Source organism: Bactrocera neohumeralis, chromosome 2 (assembly GCF_024586455.1).
Source record: "Bactrocera neohumeralis isolate Rockhampton chromosome 2, APGP_CSIRO_Bneo_wtdbg2-racon-allhic-juicebox.fasta_v2, whole genome shotgun sequence".
In the NCBI taxonomy this organism is placed as follows: domain Eukaryota; kingdom Metazoa; phylum Arthropoda; class Insecta; order Diptera; family Tephritidae; genus Bactrocera; species Bactrocera neohumeralis.
The window spans coordinates 38,504,192-38,524,702 of NC_065919.1; the positions used below are offsets into that span (position 1 = coordinate 38,504,192).

The 20,511-nt window shown below is 36.2% G+C and overlaps 2 protein-coding genes across 3 annotated transcripts; one reads left to right on the plus strand and one right to left on the minus strand.

Annotated features, from left to right (window-relative positions):
- Positions 1-6,125: 6,125 nt before the first annotated feature.
- On the minus strand, positions 6,126-19,080 carry LOC126758088 (uncharacterized). The gene is made up of 9 exons (XM_050472152.1): positions 18,038-19,080; positions 16,538-17,977; positions 10,574-10,598; positions 10,252-10,509; positions 10,114-10,191; positions 9,721-10,059; positions 8,991-9,661; positions 7,859-8,923; positions 6,126-7,549 (listed from the first exon to the last, which is right to left on the minus strand). Exons 1-9 carry the CDS (start codon positions 19,022-19,024, stop codon positions 7,295-7,297), a joined length of 5,118 nt encoding a protein of 1,705 aa, XP_050328109.1. The 5' UTR covers positions 19,025-19,080; the 3' UTR covers positions 6,126-7,294.
- LOC126756324 (transcriptional adapter 2B) lies at positions 12,134-15,197 on the plus strand. 2 transcript variants are annotated; one of them, XM_050469314.1, is made up of 4 exons: positions 12,134-12,393; positions 12,592-13,464; positions 13,876-14,025; positions 14,115-14,315. In XM_050469314.1, the coding sequence occupies exons 1-4, from the start codon at positions 12,280-12,282 to the stop codon at positions 14,229-14,231; spliced, it is 1,254 nt and encodes a 417-aa protein (XP_050325271.1). In that variant the 5' UTR covers positions 12,134-12,279; the 3' UTR covers positions 14,232-14,315. The 2 variants fall into 2 exon arrangements, with proteins under 2 accessions (XP_050325271.1, XP_050325262.1); XM_050469305.1 differs by having other exon boundaries at positions 12,137-12,393; positions 13,946-14,025; positions 14,115-15,197.
- Positions 19,081-20,511: the final 1,431 nt, after the last annotated feature.

Below are 20,511 nucleotides of genomic sequence, written 5' to 3' on the forward strand. Positions count from 1 at the left end.
CTTGTACGCTCATAACTTTCATACGACTGAGCCAAATTTGATAATTTTTTTTTAATGTTCGTTGAAGTTCAAGGATGGTTTTTACGGAGAGAAAAATTCGAATAATTGCCGGAAAACGCCTAAAAACAGTCCTTTTCTTTTTCCCATACAAACGAATGAATGTTTGATTGTTAGTAACGCTACGAGAACGGCTGAACCAATCTTTATGAAATTTTCAGAGGTTGTTCGTTGGGGTTCAAGGAAGGTTTAGAAATAAAAATACCTTATACTTTTCATGAAGAAAAGTCGGAAAATTGGATAATTCCAAAAAGTAACTTTTTTACATACCAATTTTTTTTCATTTTTGTTTGTTTTGTTTTTCAATATTTTGATTTGTAAATTATTTGAATCGTTCAATTTCGGTCGCTTGCTTTTTATTCCGGTTATTCAAAAGAAAAATTATTGAAAATTATTCAGTGAACACTTTACGTGTGTTTCACACAAAGAGGTCAATTGCAGATTGAAATTTGTTACGAAGCCACGAATAGATCGCCCTAATATCGGTCGGCGTTCTTTTTGTAGTCAACGTATGGCAGCCCAAGGCAAGGCAAGGCAAGAAGTACTTCCAGGATGCGGTGACAAGCTTGCGGAATTATGGATCGCGGTCAATCAGCAAGCGATCGTCATAATGTCACAGCATGACTTTTCAAACAACAGTTACGATATTTGATTGACTTTATCTTGAAGCAACGTATATGTGGTGCTGTTGGATGCTAGATGGTAGATGTAGAGGTTTTCCGCATTCTTCTTTGGATGATGGTTACACTGGATCAAATTGATGAAATCATTTCTGTGGAAATTCCTGATGTAGAGAAAGATCCAGTATTATACGAAGTGGTGGAAACCAATATGGTTCATCTTTTCGGTTTGTATGTCTGACAATAAATGCATGAAACACTATCCACCTGCTTTTCTTTCGGAAACACAAACTGGAAATGATGGATATCAACTTTATCGGCGTCGCTCACCAGATAACAGAACATTCAGCAATCAACTTACAAGAGTGAATATCGGAGTTGACAACACATGGATCGTACTATATTCACCATTATTGTCTAATTCACATTCAAAACTCATATCAATGTTTAATATTGCAGTTTGGTGCCCTTGTATATTTCGGTATAGGATTTTTGCAATCCGCTATCTTGCAAGAGCAAGAGAATCCCCTTACTGTGTTTCGGTTCTACTTTCAATGTAAAATAATCTCCATATAACGAATTTCCCTGTAGCGAATATTTCCATATAACGAATATAACGCATTTTTTGCGACCGTAACTTCAAGATTAAAGCGTTTTCAATCTCCATATAACGAATTTATTGAAATAATTTGTCGTTTTTATTTACATACATCAGTAGGTAGGCAAAAACGAACGCACGCGCACAAAAAAGAAATCGACGTCGCTTTGTTGTGTGTTATTGTTTTTTTTTTCTTGCCGGAGGGGGAATCTTCGAAAGATACCGTCCTGTTTCGGACGGCATGCACGATTCATCCTACTCGCGCATGTGCCGCCATTGTTAACAAGTGCGGAACCTGCGGGGCAGGACGCCTACGTCCTAAACCCGAACTAAGTCTCCTCAAGCTATTTATTTTCCTTGCAGGACCGCCGCTAGGCATTTCTTCGCAAGGATAGCTTTAGCCGGTTGGCTCTCGTTCTACGAATTTTGCAACTCCAAGTTGATCACCTGTCTTTCGCTCTTTCTTTGTCATTCCTTCCTTCTAAGCTCTATTAGGGCTGTCGCGCTCCATTCTCTAACAAACTTCCACACCTGCTAGGAAACGTAACATGTGTGGTACAATATTTTCAGGGGTTAGCCGCTCTGAGAGAAGTTGCTCTAGCTCCTCCCTTTCATCTTTACGACGGGGGCACAGAAAGAAAATGTGTCACGCGTTCTCATTCCCGTTTCCGCAAAAAGAGCAGTTAAACCCATCGTCATGTCCATATTTTTGTAAATACTCTCTGAAGCAGCCGTGCCCAGTCAGGAACTGCGTCAAGTAATAGTCAGTTTCTCCATGATTTCACTCTACCCACACCTGCACGTTTCTGATCAACGTGTGTGTCCATCTACCTTTTGTTGTTTCTGCCACTCGTTGAGGCTGATTTGTCTCTCTTGCTGCTTCTCTTGTTTATTTAGTCGTCTGCCCGCGGTTTTCGCTTTGTCATAAATTATTTTTAGCTCCATCGCCATAATATCTGGAGGCATGATACCTGAAATAATTCCAGCCGCTTCGTGTGATACAGTCCGGAAAGCGCAAGCTACCCTGATTGCACTTAACCAAACTACTGCTTTTGTCGTATTCGCATATGTTTTGTGCAGCAATGCTGGTCCCCATATGGGTGCGGCATACATAAGTACTGACTGGCTAACTTTTGCCAGAAGAGCGCGCCTGTTTCGACTAGGTCCACCTATGTTGGCCATGATTCTAGTTAATGCAGCCGTCACCTTTGCTGCTTTCTCACAGGCTTTCGCGATGTGGGTCCGATAATTTAGCCTCGCGTCAATAATTACACGCAGGTATTTCAACGATTGTTGCGTTGGGATATTGTATCCATCGATGTTGAGCGTAGTCGCCTCTAACTTTTTTCTACTCGTTATTAGCACCGCTTTAGTTTTTTGGCCTGCTAACTGGAGATTTGCTTTTGTGAGCCATTCTTTTATTTTTATCGCCACGTGGATGCATAGGTACTCTATCTGTCTTATTTCTTTTGTCACTCCCGTAACTGCTATATCATCAGCGTACCCGATTATTTGTATTTCTTTGGGCAAAGGGAGGCGAAGCACACCGTCGTATAAAACATTCCACAGTAGCGGCCCTAGTACTGAGCCTTGTGGTACACCGCCTGTGACAATGTAGTTTTTAGGACCTTCTTCTGTGTTATATAGCAGTAATCTGTCGGAGAGGTAGCTAGATATGATCTTCAGTAGGTAGAGTGGTGTCTTCTTTTGTTTCAGGGCTTCCATGATATGCGACCAATAGGCCGAATTGAAGGCATTTTTTACGTCGAACGTCACAACCGCGCAGTATTCTTTGGTGCCATATAACCATCTGGTTCCTTCAATTGCCTCGCTTGCGACCTCTGTTAGCTTTTTTATGGCGTCTATTGTCGACCTGTGCCTTCGAAAACCATATTGGTTTTCTGCTAAGCCCGGCGGCTGTCTTTCTAGATGTTGTTCTAGCCGCACACAGATTATACGCTTCAGTATTTTCCCCATTGTGTCCAACATACATAATAGTCGGTAGGAGCCTGGCTCTCCTGCTGGCTTATTTGGCTTTTGTATAAGCACCAGCCGCTGCTTTTTCCAAATCTTAGGGAATACTCCCTCCCGTAAGCATTGCGTATAGCCTTCCGTAAATGTGGTGGGTTTATATTTAATAGTTTCTTGGTCAGTAACTAGCGGTGCGTTTGTAGCTTCTTTTATTTGCTGCCTTTGTAGCAATTGCGTCGGAAAAGGCGTTTGGACAACCGTCTTTAATAGTCTAGGGCATGTAGGCGCTTGTCCTTTATGGTCTTTAAGCTTTGACATGACGATTTTGTATGCATCTCCCTACGGGTTTTCTTCGACCTTGTTGCATAGCTCCTTAAAACAACAGGCTTTGCTCGTATTAATTGATTTCTTCAGTTCATTTTGCTTTCGTTTAAAGCGCTCGTTTAGCATTATGAAATCTGCCGTTTGTCGTCCCCTTTGACACTGGGGCCCAGCTTTGTGGCATTCACTTCTCAGGGCCTCAATAGTCTCATTCCACCAATATGCGGGTTTCCTGTATGTGCCTTGTTTTTTCCTACACATAGCGGCATCGCAGGCTTTACTGGCATGTTTAACTAGGCATTCAGCCTTCTGTTCTATGTCCATAGCGTAGACGGATTGTCATCTAACATTAATTTGTAGATATCCTCATCAAGTGTTTCGGCTTTCCAGCCACTGGTTTGAACCTTTTTAAGAGACCTAGGCAGTTTGTGCGTTTTGTCGTTTTCTAGCAGAATTGCCAAGTGGTCACTGTGTGTGTACAAGTCGCTCACTTGCCATATACACGACCGCACTAGAGAGCTACTAGCGAACGTAATATCGATTACAGAACCGCCGCCGCTTTTTTCGAAAGTATTTCTGTTACCAATATTCAGCAAGATGGTGTTCAGTACCTAAAACGTCTTCAGAAGGGTTTCTCCTCGTCTATTTGTGTACGCGCTACCCCACACCACTGCCCATGCATTGAAGTCCCTGCCACTATGTTCATTGCGGTGTTCGACACTTCTCGTACTAGATTAACGATGATTCTTTCATATTCATCTTGTGCGATGCTTGGCGGAATGTAGCAACTATAAAAGTTTATTTCACAGCTTTTGCCCGCGTGTAATAGGCTTGTCCTGTTAGTGGCTTTTCTTGGAAGGAACTTTTTAGAGTCTTCCACGTTTGTTCCACAGGCACAAATGGCCGCTTTGCCCGTTAGGTCGGAGGTCCACGTTGCTGCGCTAATGTTTTTATATTGTTCGCAGACTATTGCCACGTCGATTTTCTCCAAACACTGTATGCGTAAGTAGGTCTTAAGCTGCTTCGCAGTGGTTAAGGTTGAGGTTATTGGTGTTGTTATTCTTGATCTGTGTGTACTTTGTTGCTTTCACAACGCACAAGCAGAGACTGATGCTTTGAACCGTTTATTTTCCATAAAATTGAAAGTGTATTTCGGGGAACCACCGAACTATGCAAGTGTCAACTGAAATCATTACCATCTCTCATATTTCTTGCAGTCGCTATCAGTTTGCCTTTGCATATCGCCAGGAATAAAGGCATGTCCAACTTATTCCAGTGTGAGAACGCTTCAAAATTAGCGTTTTTTATAACATTTTCCATTATGGCCAGATTGGACAAAATAATAATTTTTGGGCATTTAAATTAAACCACCCAACATTTAGTACGAATAAAAATTACTATATAGTGGTTAATTAATATACAGAGAATCTATTTAATTCTTATTATGGTATGTTAAAACAAAAGACCGTTGACCCAATAAAAGGATTTAAATAATTTTCCATTGAAAAAAATACTATTATGCTTTTATCAAATACATTTGTTAGTGTAAAAGCAACAAAATGTACAGCGAATTTTCAATTGAAAATATGCAAGACCATTTGCACCAGACTCTGAATTGCCCTATTTAAATTTCACAAATTCATTTAATTTTCATTGTTTTACATTTTTTTAAGTGGTCTTGAACAATGCAACAAATTCCTCCGTTTACATATTTTTTTGGTAAGATTTCAATCTGGCCATCGCTCGTTTCCAATTGCTAATAACGCCGATGAGACTGGTTTGTTTTTTAAGTGCTTACCAAATAAATGATGGCCTTTAAAAATGAGAAGTGCTTTGGGGGAAAAAACAGCAAAGAGAGGATTACTGTTATAGTGGCATGCATTAGGACCGGTTTAGAGAAAGTTAAATTGCTTTTTATATGAAAGGTCAAGAATCCAAGATGCTTCAAAGGTATCAAATCTCCAGACGTGGATAATGAATTTAGTACGAAAGCATAGATGACAAGCAAGATTTTCTTCAAATTTTAGGGATGTAAAGAATCAATTGAAAAATATTGAAATTGGCTATTTCCCCCCCAACATGACTTCGTTACTTCAGATCAGAGCATAATTTGTAACATTAAAACACATTTTGACAAATATTTTGTCACAAATGGTGGAGAAAGTGGCAAGATGCGATGGCATAAAATGTTCGGATGCACCCGAAATTAGCCCTTCCTTAATTGTTTATAAATATTTTTCCTAAATAAACGCAGTACACTTTAACTAGAACTGCTTAGTGAGAGTTGAAATCCTATGTAGAGCTAAATTTAAGTCAGGAATGCTGCCTGTAAACAGTAGTTATTAGTACTGTATCCAGGAGCAATGCGCGTTACTGTAGCTACGGTATACAATAAATAACATTACAGTAAATTTTTCAATATAGTGAAAAAATTATTTACGAATAAAGCGAACAAGTTATTGCTGATATAAGAATCCAAGAAATTTTATTTAAGTTAGAATTTTGAAAATGTTTGATACAAATATTTGTCCATGGAAAAAAATAATTTTCAAAATCTAAACCGAAAATTGATACTTTGAGTTTTATTTTTTTATTTATGTATTATTTTGACTTTATATCCTGTCCTATCTTTTAGATCCAATATAGAGCATTCTTAGAATGTGCTGGTAAAGTAATGTTCGAAAAATAAATGTTACAGAAGTGAGAACGTAAGGTCTTCAGAGCGAGTGGTTTGAAGTTTCAAACGTGTTTTTCTAGAAACTACATTTTTTAAACTGGTGTCCACGATTTCTCAAAAATGGTTACATCGATTGCTTTAAAATTTAAATGGTTAGTTCATCACACATGTATGTACATAGCTACCACCCGAACTAGGGCTTTTGAAAAAATTAAACCGTTTTTGTTTTTCTTCAAAAAATAGTCGCAGAAAATCATGAAATTTTGGGTTTTAATGTTTGAAACAAGGATAAAAAATAACAGTTATTGCATAATTTTCGTCTAAAAAAATCATTATGAACGAAGTGTCGGATATATGTATATATATATATAATGTAGATTTTGAAGACTGAAAAATAATTTAATAATAATTAAACTTGATTTTTTGAGCATTATTTCATAACTGTTACGATCCCTGGTTTAAAGCATTTAAAAGTAAATTCAGTTTTTAAGATTTGTAAAATATCCTCCATATGTCCAGTCTGCTGGACTAATGGACACCGTTTGTTTATATTTTTTTTCATGGGTGCCACTTACTTAAAAAAAATCAAAGTTACAGCTAAAGGCTTAATAAATATATAGCCAAATATTGAAAGCTACGGAACTTTCATTTTCAATTTACTATAAAATATTCCGAAAAAATCTTTAAAAAAAAACCGGCCGTCAGTCGGGATGAGGATCCTGGACAAAACGTGACACCTAATTTATATACAAATAGATATAAGATTTTATTTGTTGTTTGCTTAAATTAATGAAATAGTTCATAAACGTAAAGTGTGTATGAGAAACTCGACGCTATCATTTGCAACACTATAGGTAAAACTTGCAAAATAAGAAGCATAAAAAACAAAACAAAACTAAACATTATGCCTTTTAAAGGCCAATTCCTCCAATAAATTTTTCTGACACTTTTATATTCATGCTGACTAAGCTATAAGGACTAATGTAAAATAATAAAAAATAATAATTGCAAGTAGATTTATACACATTGTTATGTGCAAAGGCGAAAAAGCTACTCCACTAGCAGTTCGTAGTTTTCTACATCTTTACACATGCTGTTGAATTCGTTTACAAAGGATTCCATTTCATGGTTCATCTTGCCATTACCATGAGCTTCGTGTCGTTTCTTCTTTGGCTCTTCATTTATATGCTCGAGTTCCTCTTCTTCGGAATCTGAATTGGTTTCTTCACTGTCTTTAAACATAACGAAATGTTTACGCGTTTTGCGTTTCCGCTTGGCAGGGCGGACATAGGTTCGCAGTGTCGTCTGTAAAAGATAGTGATTAATCTAATGCATATTACTCAAATTTGTGCATGTGCCTATATTATGTTAAAATATACATTTCACGACAAAATTTTAATTTATTGTAGGAGCTTCATACTACCAATAAAGATGTACTTTACTCTTTGAGGCCCTGTGAGCTCCAATTGCTTAACAAAATATTTTGTTAGCAAAATTTCATACTATAGCGAATGAAACAGCTAGAATTTCATACCGAGAAGTGAAATTCACTATGCATGGTCGCTAAAAAATATTATACCAATTTCTATAAAAATAATCTTTAAACTTCAATACCTTTTTTTGGAACGTAGGTTCCGGTTCATAGTCATTAAAAAAATCTGTTTCGGGTGGTTGCGTTGCCTTTTCATTGCCACATATCGAAATATCATTCAAACTTTCATTATTTTGTTGTCCTTTTGTTTTACCATCATTTAAATTATCAATCATGGTAGAGCAAAGCATTTCATTAATAAGTCGTTGTTTCGGGCCGTTACTGTCGAAAACATCACACGTTTTAGTTGAAACACTTTTATTATTATGAGTAGAGTTTTCGGGGCGCCATTTTTGAAGATCTTTGAGCTTTTTGCATAAATTGCGATTAACAGACGGTCTATTCAGTGACTTTACATCAGTTTTCTTTGGTTCGCCATCGCCGTCAGAGTTGGGATCTAAAAATTCTTCAAAACCGAATAAATCTTCTTCATTTGATTTATCATTTTTTGCAACATCGCCAGTAACCGTGGAAACTGCTTCTTTGTTTACTTTATCATTCACAGTTTTTTTCCATGATGGCAGACTTACAACTTCTATTATATTTATGGCTTTTAGTGGACTTCGCTTTCCCAGTGTACGTCGCGGATTAGGCAACTGACGCAAATTGAATATGGAGGCATTATCGTCGTTATTCGTTACAGTTAAAGCAGTCGGTGGCATATTTTCTACATTCGAATCATTTTCGGACTCTGGTGTGTTCTGCAATTGACCGCTTGGAATACTGTTAGCTCTATTCCTTGATACGGTGGAGGAATTGGCTTGCCTTGTTGTTATGGGCATCGGAGGTGTTATATTGGAGTCATTACATGTTTGTGAGTCCTTGGATTTGTTTTTCTTCGGTGTAGGAGGAATATAATCACTAGAAAATGTCGGCAGGCATGACGTATTTTTGGTGAAATTAAATATTGACGGTAGGTGCGAATCATCGTTTATTCTCCAAGGGGAGGGACACACTGGACGATTTTGCAGACTGGGAAACTTAATTGGTGATAAATCGGAGGTCGGTAAATCTCTACTTTGCCGATTCGCGGCCGGAGTACTAACAAATTTACGTGCTGCGTCGAGCAGGCGTCGTTGCTCAGTAAACTAAAATAAAAGCAGGAAAGTGTTGTACTAGAAGCAATTATAAAATTAAAAAAAAAACTTTTCTTACATTTTTTTTGTAAGTATTTTCGACTTTCCTTGTTTCTTGCAACAGCACTGAGCGAGCTAATCGGCTAAAACCTTCATCACGCACATGTTCATCCGTTCCTGGAACGATATTTGTAAGAATATTTTGTTGCTGATCGTAATTAGCCATGGAAACATATTGATCCTCTAAACCAGAAGGCGGGGGTAATGTTGCTCCGACATCATAATTGTCAAGTGTTTCTGATATTTTTGACGGTTTATTGTTAACAGCGTTATTTGTTTTGTTCCTCTTTTCCTTACAGGTTTTATTTTTATTAACTTCTCGTTTCTTTCTACCAGCTTTTAAAATTCCTCGTTTTAAAATAGGTCGTCCTGTTCCTTTTTGGTTAGTTGCTACTCTTACTTTTCCTTCAGATATTAATTTTTTTATTACATCCGCCGCAGGGTCTCCATGCTTTGCAACCTCAGATTCTGAAGTATCAGATTCAGACAAAAAATCGAAAATGTTTTGCGGCTTTGCACATTTTTTCCTCAGGCGTACTTTTCCCTCCGGAACCCGATGAAAAAATTTATGGGTTGTTTTAGGTTTTTTGACCTGGATAGTGTTGTCGTGTCCCTCTTCGGAGTCATTGGAACAAATTAATTCCTCTATTAAGTCAGGGTCATTAATTGCAGTTTTTAACGACCTTCTCTCTGTAATATGAAAACGCAGAAATATTACCATTGAAATAATTGATATTTTTGATTTTTACCTTTGGAATTTGTGTGAGACAAATCTTCTTTATGTTTATCGTCAGATATTACCGAGTTTCTAACCAAACTAAAACGGGAATGATTTTTCGTAAAACTATTGTCTATTTTGGTTCGGTCACTTGAACACTTCGATAGACTAAGTTTATTTAAACGTTTACGAAGATGCGGAGTTAGGACAACATTTGCTAAACCCATGTTTTCTTTCAAAATTTGATGATTTGCTGCAATTACTTTCGAAAAACTACTAGATTCCTTGGGAGTCTTCATATGCATACCTTTCTTCATTGTATGTCTGGTTTTCAGCTCTTCGTCCTTTTTGGTACGTCTCATATTTTGAACTAAAAGATCAAGGTTTTAACTTCATTACAGTTTTATATTTATAGTAGACATACCAATTTCTCGCTCTGCTTTTTCTATTTGATGTGTTACTGCGTTAATTCTTTTCACCCTAACCCTTAATGGCTTACACCCTATAAATGAAAATAATATTATATATATGTATATATAAATATATACGTATTAACGACTACATGTATAAGATATATCAAAACCTTTTGGTAAATTATTTAATACTGGTTCAGTTGTGCTCTTATGATCACAACGTTTCCGGTTAGACACTGCTTTTTTAAAAGCTGTCGGTATTTGCAATTGTTTTTCTGATGACCCAGGAAATGAATTAGTTGTGCATTGTTCCTGCAATGCCACATTATTTTGTTTGGTGGGCGTATATATTTTGGAGTATTTATCAAAGCGGAGTCGTGTTAACTTTACAATAAAGTTTCTGCATTCTAAAAATGGAAAGATAGAAATACCAGGAAACAAAGAAATTTATTAGATCTTAAATGTTCAAACCTTGATCATTCTGCATTAAAGGTAGCTGGTGGGGTTTGAGTAAGGAGAAAGTCAAGTTATCGGATGTCTACGTCAATGCGTGGTTTCTATTATTACATTGACTCTTATGTGGCATATGTCCACATATCTTTGTTGAAAATATTTTTGTCCACTTTATATGTTGGCAACTGCTTTATTATGATTTTATTCATTACATGCTTCGAAAGAATATGTTGTCGCACTATTTTGTTTTTAATTACTTGTCGTGTTTGGCTTGGTCGCTTAATAAAATGAAAAATTTAATCTGTCATCAGAATAAGTTACGTACACTAACTATGTACACGATATTAAGAAATTTAAAAAACACAAAGTACAAATAACCAGGATCCGCGAAGTTATACGCACTATTTTAGCTTCTTATTAAATCCAATTGTATAAATTTATCCCTGGTCCAAATATTCAACTTTTTGTACATGCATAAAGACGTATTACCAATCAGTGTTGCCACATCTTTCTCAACTAAAAATGGTAATTTGGCTGTATAGCAAAGGGTAACACTTTTATTTGTTTGGGTTGGGGTGGGAAATTTTGCTATGGTGAAAACAAATTTTAATTTTGCTGTGCCAAATGAAAAGTAAAATTTTGACGGTAAAAGTTCAAAACAAATAACGATGCATATTACCAGCTGCCATCAGCAACCAACTAACTATTTCTACTTTTAACGCTTTTAAGTTGTTCTTCTGTTAGTTATGTTGGTTAAGAAACGCTTTTCCAGCAGAAACTTGCCTATCAGCAATAGTTAGCTGTTACGAAACAAATCTATTGCATTAAATGGCACGATTACGATTCTTTCGGCGGCGCGATTTGATGGTACGGATGGATAGAGGAGGTCCTCAGGATCAAAAAATGTGTGCAGATATACCGTCCTCAGACTCATAGTTTTCGAAATATTTCACTTTAATGTTCCACAATTTTATATGCAACTCACTCTTATTTTGTTTTTCTTTACATGTCATGACAAATACCGCCGAAAGAATCGTCATATTGCCCATTAAATTATTTGAAAATTCATAATTTTTAAAAAGTTTCGAGAAGAGTCGATTTAAAATAAATTAGAATGGCTAATTCGCTTAAAACTTTTGTTTCACTTTCCGCTTCAGGCGTTTGCTTTAACACAAAAGTTCGATGTATACTTTTGTATGGGTTTGTTCCCATCGAGGCGACGCAAAGCAAATGTTAAACAACTCTCATTTATACGCTTTGCCCAGCAAAAAGAGCATTTTTATTTGAGAGAGGAATGAAAACCAAAGCGTTCATTCTGACATATCTTTTGCCTCGTAGATTCATTGTTGAAGTAGGAATTGTCAATCAAGGCGAGGAAAGTTTGTTGTTGAATTGGCATGCATCTATTTCGATACTATATATGTATATACTTATGTAGAATCAGGAGTATACTACATAGTTTGTATAGACTTTTGAAAGAACAATTTCAATTTGAATAGAACATTATTTTGTTTTTACTATTTGTGTGTGAAAGACGAGAACACATCTTTTAAAAGTTTGCTAAAAAATTCTTTGGAGACATAAACTGTGTATAACCAAGCTAATTAAATATAATACTTAAATTAAACAAGCTGGCATCCTTGTTATGATATCGCCATTTGTAAAAGATACTTGCATTAAAGCAGTTTCAAGTACCAAATAAATTATTTTGTGATTTGCCAAGAATGACAAGCATCGGGGATTTGTTTACAAAATATAATTGTACAAATTGCCAGGACGATATCTCTGGTATTCGTGTACATTGTGCAGAATGTGAAAATTTTGATCTATGTCTTCAGGTGAGTAATTAATTTATATGGAATGTATTCATTGTACTCGCTGAGAATTCGTATGCGTTCGTTCGTATATAATAGCGAATGAGTTGAGCATCTTCTACGTTACATACATATAATATGACATTTCTATTCTACATATTCCACCGACTGGAAGATATACAAAAACAGCTGAAAATGTTTATAATAGAATTTTGTTCATAGTGTTTTGCTTCCGGGGCGGAGATCGGTACACATCAGAATAATCATGCTTATCAATTTATGGATACCGGCACAGCTATATTGTCTGTATTTAGAGGCAAGGGAGCTTGGACTGCTAGAGAAGAAATACGACTACTGGATGCTATAGAACAATATGGATTTGGAAATTGGGAAGATATAAGTAAACACATAGAGACAAAGTCAGCAGAGGACGCCAAAGAAGAATATGTTAAACGATTCGTTAATGGCGCAATTGGTCTTCACACTTGGACACCCGCCCAATCGCAACGACCCTTGTTAGTGGATCACACTTCGGAGGACGTAGGTCCTTTAGGCGCTACAGCTTTACAACGTTTGCCTCCTTTGGACATTACGAATGAAGAAGCTGCTCAGTTAGGTTATATGCCAAATAGGGATGGTTTTGAACGTGAATATGATCCTACAGCTGAACAGTTAATATCGACAATGTCTCTCAGTACCGAAGATACCGAAGCTGATTATTTATTAAAATTGGCTCACGTCGACATGTATACACGTCGTTTACGTGAACGAGTACGACGTAAAAGACTGGTTCGTGATTATCAACTTGTAGCTAACTTCTTTCGCAATCGTAATTATGCTCAACATCCAGGCATGACACGTGAGCAAAAGGAATTCCGTGATCGTTTTCGTGTCTTTGCTCAATTTTACACATCCAATGAGTACGAACGACTACTGATGTCTCTCGAACGTGAAAAAGAGTTGCGAATACGTTTAGCTGAGCTATGCCGCTATAGATACAACGGATTAACTAAAATTGACGAATGTCGACACTTTGAACAACATGCAGCTATGTCTTTGAATCGTTCCACTGGACCCTATGGTCATGGAAAAACTGTAAGTGCTTGCTTAAATCTAGGGTTAGATTACAATTACTTCAAATATAAAAGGATAAAAGTAGATATTTTACCCATACACATTCATACGAGGACTTGTTATCATGACGTTATATACATATGTATGTATGTACTACATATATACGAGTATCATTTACTTGTTAAAAAAAAAAATTAAAGATGATTTTTACATATGTGTATATACATATGTATATGTAGACGTACATAGGTATACTTTTTAAATTATATATTTATATATACATATGTAGTTTTCGCTTAAACTGACAATACATGAAAGATTGAATATCGTGTGGTATTTAGAAAAACTTTTCATAGTAATTCTGACGACTTGCCTTGAAACATATGCTAGTTTGGCTATCATTATATTCCATTCCATTTTCACGATATTCAGTTTGCGTGTATTATCGGCACACCAAGCGGCGAACGTTTGAACGGATGTATAAGACAATGTTTAACCACAGGACAACACGCACCTCAGCATTGGAAGTCGTCGGCAGCTAGGCTCTTCCTTACACTCTCCACAACACAGCAGCAGAAAACCGTAAGCACTTACACTTAATTTATTATTGGAAATAGCTTTGTTAATATTATTATAATTTCTATAAATATGTATATATAAACATTTCACAGCGAACTATCAAACGGAGGCGAGGCAAACCTAAATTCAATCGCATCAAGAAACACGCTCCACACCGGCGACCTGACCTCCTCCGGCGCATTATTGCACAACAGAAATTACTTGGATAGCTGTCGGGAATCGTCGGTTCATACGACGATATCGCAAGCGGGGATGATAGTGGGAGCGGGCACGATGTCTACAACCAAATTAACGAACGGAAATCCACAATCACTGATACCAATTCAGCAGTATACCACGACGATGGGAGTAAAAAATCAACAAACGCCACAATTACAAATAAACGACGTCGCCGTAAACGAAAAACAACATCTACAGCAACTACTGTTGCAGGAAAATAATAATTTGGACGTTAAGACACTTCCAATGAGTAGTATTTTGCGTGCACAATTAGATGAATTAAAGCATCTACCACAACCTTTAGGCACCGATTTATTATCTACTAATGAACAGCAAGTTTGTAAAGACTTCAACCTTCCACCTACGACATATTTATCCCTAAAAACTTGTCTACTTAGCGGTGCTCCCGTTGTAAATAATTTATCACCCGTTGAAAACTCTCTAAGAAAGTATTTTGTAAAAGTAGGTTGGCTGAGTCATTAGACTCACTGATGTTATAAAATTTGTACGCGCTCAACTATTTCTGCTTAAACCACTAGATAATATCACAAAACAACAAACTTAGGCGGCAATATGTTTATACTAAAGAATTTATAATTGGTATAATTCATATTTAAATTACATATACATACATATAACTTTAGAATCATAAATAATATTTGAAGATCTATAAAAACTCAATATATTTATTTAGCTTAAAATTTAGCAGTAATTAGAAATAATCTAAATGCTTACTTGTATCAAGTCTTCATTTTTGGTTTTCTTTAACCATGTTTTTGTTCTAAGAATGGTTAATCCCTAAGGAAGGGCTTAGTTTTAAAATGTTAAAATCACTTATATAATGATATAAAACGACATTCGGTAGTTCGCTTTTCGTTTAGTGTGAATATAAACATAGATATATACGAATAAAATTTAGTTCTGAAAATAAATTATAATATGAAATCTCTACTATACTTATACGATGTCTTTCTAACAAAAAATAACGGTTAATTTTGGTTGCACCGAAGTGATAATATTCGTCACAGGGGCTAAATCTCTTAACGTAACCGGCTGACACTTAGTTTTAGTTTACTATTTCTTTATAGGTTACTTTATAAAAAAAAATATATCTTTTACGAAGATTTTATTTAGATCAGTTTGAATGGCAGCCACTCACACTGTAGCGTTGTTTGATGCAATAATGGAAGCTAAATTTCGTGATGACATTTGTCAAATATAAGTTTTCCATTCAAAATCTTAATTTTGATCGGCTTGTATTACAGTTATAGATTATAGTGAGCTGGTCTGAACAATTAGTTCAAAGATTGCGCAGTTACCTAAACAATAATCCATCCCAAATTTCGTGAAGATATCTTTTCTATGAGTAATGGCTGTTTTTCTGCAGATACTCAAGTTGATACTTATACTTCAACATTTTTGCGTCGATATTTGCTATACACAATGATTGAGACCTGAATATCCCCGAACTCCCCAAAATCCCGTCCATGGGGGGCGGAGGTGGATCAAAACCATTATACGAGTTAGTTCACCCCTGAGGCTTTCAGGAAAGGGGCGTGGCAATAGCGTTCACAAAAAATGTAACATTTTGAGAAAAATTATATTTTTCTTATCCTTTAAAACCCTCTAGCGGCTAAAGTATTTGACCTAGATAAACATACAAACCAATTTGGACGTGTAACGAACATGAAAACAGATAAATCAACCGTGCGAAGTGTTGGAAACATACCAAAGTTCATATATTTTCGTACAAAATATATGGGGTCTAGCCAAGCATCATTGGTGCACTAAGGTGCAATATTATATCCTTTTTTCGTCCTTTTCGATACGATATCCTTGAATTTTTTTTCTGAATTCTATAGACAATAAAATTCTAGGAAGCCACCTGGAAACGCAAGACGTTGGCTACACTCTAAATATATTTAAATAACATTTAAAAACAAAATATGCCTGGCCAGACCCGAGGGTCTCGATGAGGGTTAAATATTCTCAAAGAAATATAATCGACATTTACTTTTATTTTAATTAAAAAACAGAGATTTGTTCTATATCTTCTAGTTGTAACAAATGCTTATTTATTATCTTTACAACACATCACGCAAACAGTTTTAAAAAATGTATATGTATGTATATGCATATCTTGTCAACCTGCGGCAAATTAAGGACCCTGTAAAATAACATTAAGATTTTACATTAAGCGGGATTATAGACATATATATTTATAACATATATATACCTAGCCAATCCTTGGATAAGTAAGCGTTTCACCAATAAGTAACAACACTCCAAGATATCACTTATTCCTAAGGAAATACCGATATAGGGTATTTTTTTGGGCTCCACTGCCGTTGGTGGCCGCACCACCAGCTTTAGCTGTGACAGCGTTTGCTGATTGGTTGGTATGAGTAGTACCAGAAGCGATAGTAGTACTCGTTGATCTAATATTGCCATTAGCCACGGCAACTGCAGCAGCAGCTAGAGAACTGCGCCAAGACTCAATTAATTCGTTTTGAACATCCAATGGTAACTCATTGAATACAGTTGTATCCACACCTGCTGGGCATGGAATATTGGAGACATTTCCAGTGATGGTTGTAGTGTTCGAAGCTGTTGCAACTGATTGGGATGCTGTTGATATATTCTCAAGATATCCCATCAGTAAGTGAGTAGATTGAATTGAGTCAGAAGTCTGTGTTGTTGTAGGAATGTCACAACTTGTCGGTGTACTAGCTGTACTACCCGTTTCGTCCATTGGTGATGGTAATGGCGATGAGGTTGTTGATGATGGCGTCGACGATATTTGTCTTTGCGTTGTTAAGGTACGATTTCCCGCTGACGTTCGGTTAACTTTCATAAGTAATGACGAAGGAGGTTGTATCGTGCGAAAGCGTTGCAGGGGTGTACCTGTAGTCGATGCTGTTGTTGTGGACGAGAATGTTACCGAAGGTGCAGAGCTAGTGGTACTTGTTGGAACGTTTGTTGGATTTGTAATGAAATCTTTTTCACTGTCTCGTGAATTTAAACGCAAATCACAAACACGAAGTTTACTTGGGGATGCAACGTCAGCAGTGTCAGTATACATGGCTGAATTCGCCAAACATCGCCGTTTTGCCATTAATAAACGACCAATACGACTTTTTTTTGGAGAAGGTTCAATTTCAGTTTCAGAGAAATCTGAGAAATCGGAATTAGTTGCTGCAGATTCAGATCCATTGTCAATAAGCATTGGTATAGGTGAAGCAGCAGTTCCGCGTCGACGATAAAATTGATCACTTGGCTGAAAGGTGGTGGGTGACGAACGGAATGCTTCGTCGTTATTTGGTGAAGGCATTGAGGCAGTTGGATTCTCTGATGATGTGGCTACATCAGTGTTTGTCAGTGAAGTTATAGACTGTACTTCTAAATCAGTTTTTTTAATTAGAAAATTTGCAATGGACGATGAACCGAGTTTTCGTTGTTGAAACTTTGAAAACGCAAGGCCGATAAGAGTAATATTAAACGGCTTAGTAAGATCAACAACGCGTTCGAACAGGCGTAAAATAATCTTCAGTAACTTTTCTTGTGCGCCTTCTGCGAGTACCACCTTTTGTCCGCCACTTTCCGTTCCTGTTTGTGATTTAAATAGTGAAGGCAAAATGTTAACTTGCTTAGTTTCTCGATGACTTGTTTTTTTCTGAGGATCGAATTTACGTAAAATCACTTTAATGGCAATTGGTATGCGGCCATCCTCTGCAACCTGTTAATAATGACAAACTGTTTTATTAAGAACTAATGGTAGTAAGAAATACATACGTACCTGCTCCACCAAACGCATAAGCAGCAAACGAAAGCGATCTTCAACATCCCGTCGCACGGATATCGGTCGGCATGAATCTTCGAGTCCTATTGTTTTAGGTTTGCCGGATGGACGCACTGAACTGACATCTTTTCCAAAAGACAAATCTTTCAATTTTGTTGCCGTTTCAAAGCCAAATTTTTTTCGAAGGGAGTCCATGTTACATCCTTGCAATTCAGTAATGTTAGCGATACCACTCTCAAGAAGCAGTGATTCTGTTTTTTGTCCGATACCAGTAACTTTATGCAAACTATTTAAATTACGCATAAACTCGTCCGCATAGTTTGAACATAGAACAGTCTGTTGGTTGGGTTTATGTTGAGAACCTACAAGTTTTGCCAACAGTTTGTTATACGATATGCCAGCACAACATGTTATATTAAGTTGTTTATGCAAAGCTAAACGTATTTCTTTCGCAATTTGTGTACCCACTGCTAATCGCTGTGTGCAACCACAGTCACAACTTTGCAAAAGTTCTGCGTTTTCCGGATATATATGACCTTCGACTTTGGGAAATATGCTGGAGGCAATAGCAGAACTTTCGAAATGTTCATATTGGTTTTTTTCTATACGATCACACACTTGGGCTGTTACGTCTAAATAATTTTCATCGAAACCCAGTTTCTCCACCAATGGTGTAAAAGTCAAAAGTGCATCAAATATACGCTGAGACATTTGTTTATATGGTGTCAAATCTTCACCATTGACTAAGGTTAGTGTAGGACAAAGACGTTGTGCCTCCTCAACGGCCATCAATTTGTTGACACCGAATTCACGAGCTAGATAATTGCAAGTAACCACACAATTTTTTTGCTGAATTCCCAGTGGTCGTGAGCGCAAAGTGGGATCACGTATTTCTTCAACCTGGGCATAGAAACAATCCATGTCTATGTGAATTATAGTACGCTGATGCGGTTCATTGCGGTTAATAACATTTGAAAAGTCCATTTTGGCTTTTAGACGATTATCTGAAAAATATTTCGTTTCTTCGTTTAAATTGTCTTCTAATTAAAATAAAAAAAATTAAAAATATATGTACATATGCATAGTATAGTATTTTTGATAATCACTTTATATAACTCGGGAAAGATTAATTTAAATATATTCTGGGAAATAGATATTTTGCAAAATGCAAATTCTTATGGTTGACGCGGAGTTACCATTAAATAACAATAATTTGTAAAAATAGAGCAGATACCAATAAGATTAAATGCAACATCTTATTTTCTTTAAGCGCAGATACCAGAGCTATATTTTTTCAAAATTATCACCAACTATTTAACTTAAAGAAAATGTGACGATACATTTTAATTTATCACTATTCTCATTCAATAAATAAAATGTCATTAGCAATACATTTTAATAAACAGAAACATAAATTCTATATTTAATTATTTGCTTATTATAATTATTTACTTTCCATTGCTTCCCTCGCAAATCGTTGATCAAAACAAAATAGCAACAGTTACTCAGTTACCAATTCGGCATTGAATGTTTTGTACTTTGTCTCTTTCATTTTTCTTCGTTTATACGTCACAATCTTTCTACACTTTTATTATATTTCGCAATTTCGTAACGGAAATAATAACATAAGGAACCGCCAAAGAGAAAACCATAACAATGAGTAATAGCACTGCCAACTACCTGCTTTTCCCATTTCCTAAAAAAATTTACTTGAATAAGAATAAGGGAAAGTTTAAACATAACTCAACAAAACGCATTTATGGCGCCCATTAAAAAATTATTTTCTCATATTCCCTCATTCAACCACTATAAACAAAATAAATCTGAGAATTGCATATGCGATAAAATATATAATGCCGTAATAACGATCTCAATGATTTCAGGTAAATTAGTCAAACAGAATACCTAGTACCAAATCCATTATCAAAAGCACACTTTTAATTTCCAGTTAGTTGTGAATATCTTATATAAAAAACAAATAAAAACATGGAGAAAGTTTGTTACTGCCTGGGTTGCGAATGTCAAAAATTGCAATCCCCCAAAAGCAAATTAAGAAAAAACATTGAAGCAATATGTATTCCAGATTTTAGGTGATCCTTTGGTATTTGAAGTAATTGGTTACTAACTCTAGTTCTCATTTATTTTTGTAATAGCCTATACAAAGTTTAATACGCGTATGACAAGATGACGGCGATGTATAGAAGACAAAGACGAAGGTCATGGCGATAGCAACAACGTAATAAATGGCGACAAAGCACCAATTGCACGACTTTTGAACTGAGCTTCACTAGCTTTCACATTTGTTTTCCTAAGTTTCTTACCTTGGAATACTCCGATTTTTTAAATGGCAAGTGCTACTGGTTTTCGTCGTCGCCTTTCCTCACACTAATTACTTTTACGACGCCTCAAAAACCTATATTTTGTATTTTTCATCTAACAAAAATTCCAGCTGTGGATATCTGTCTACTTAT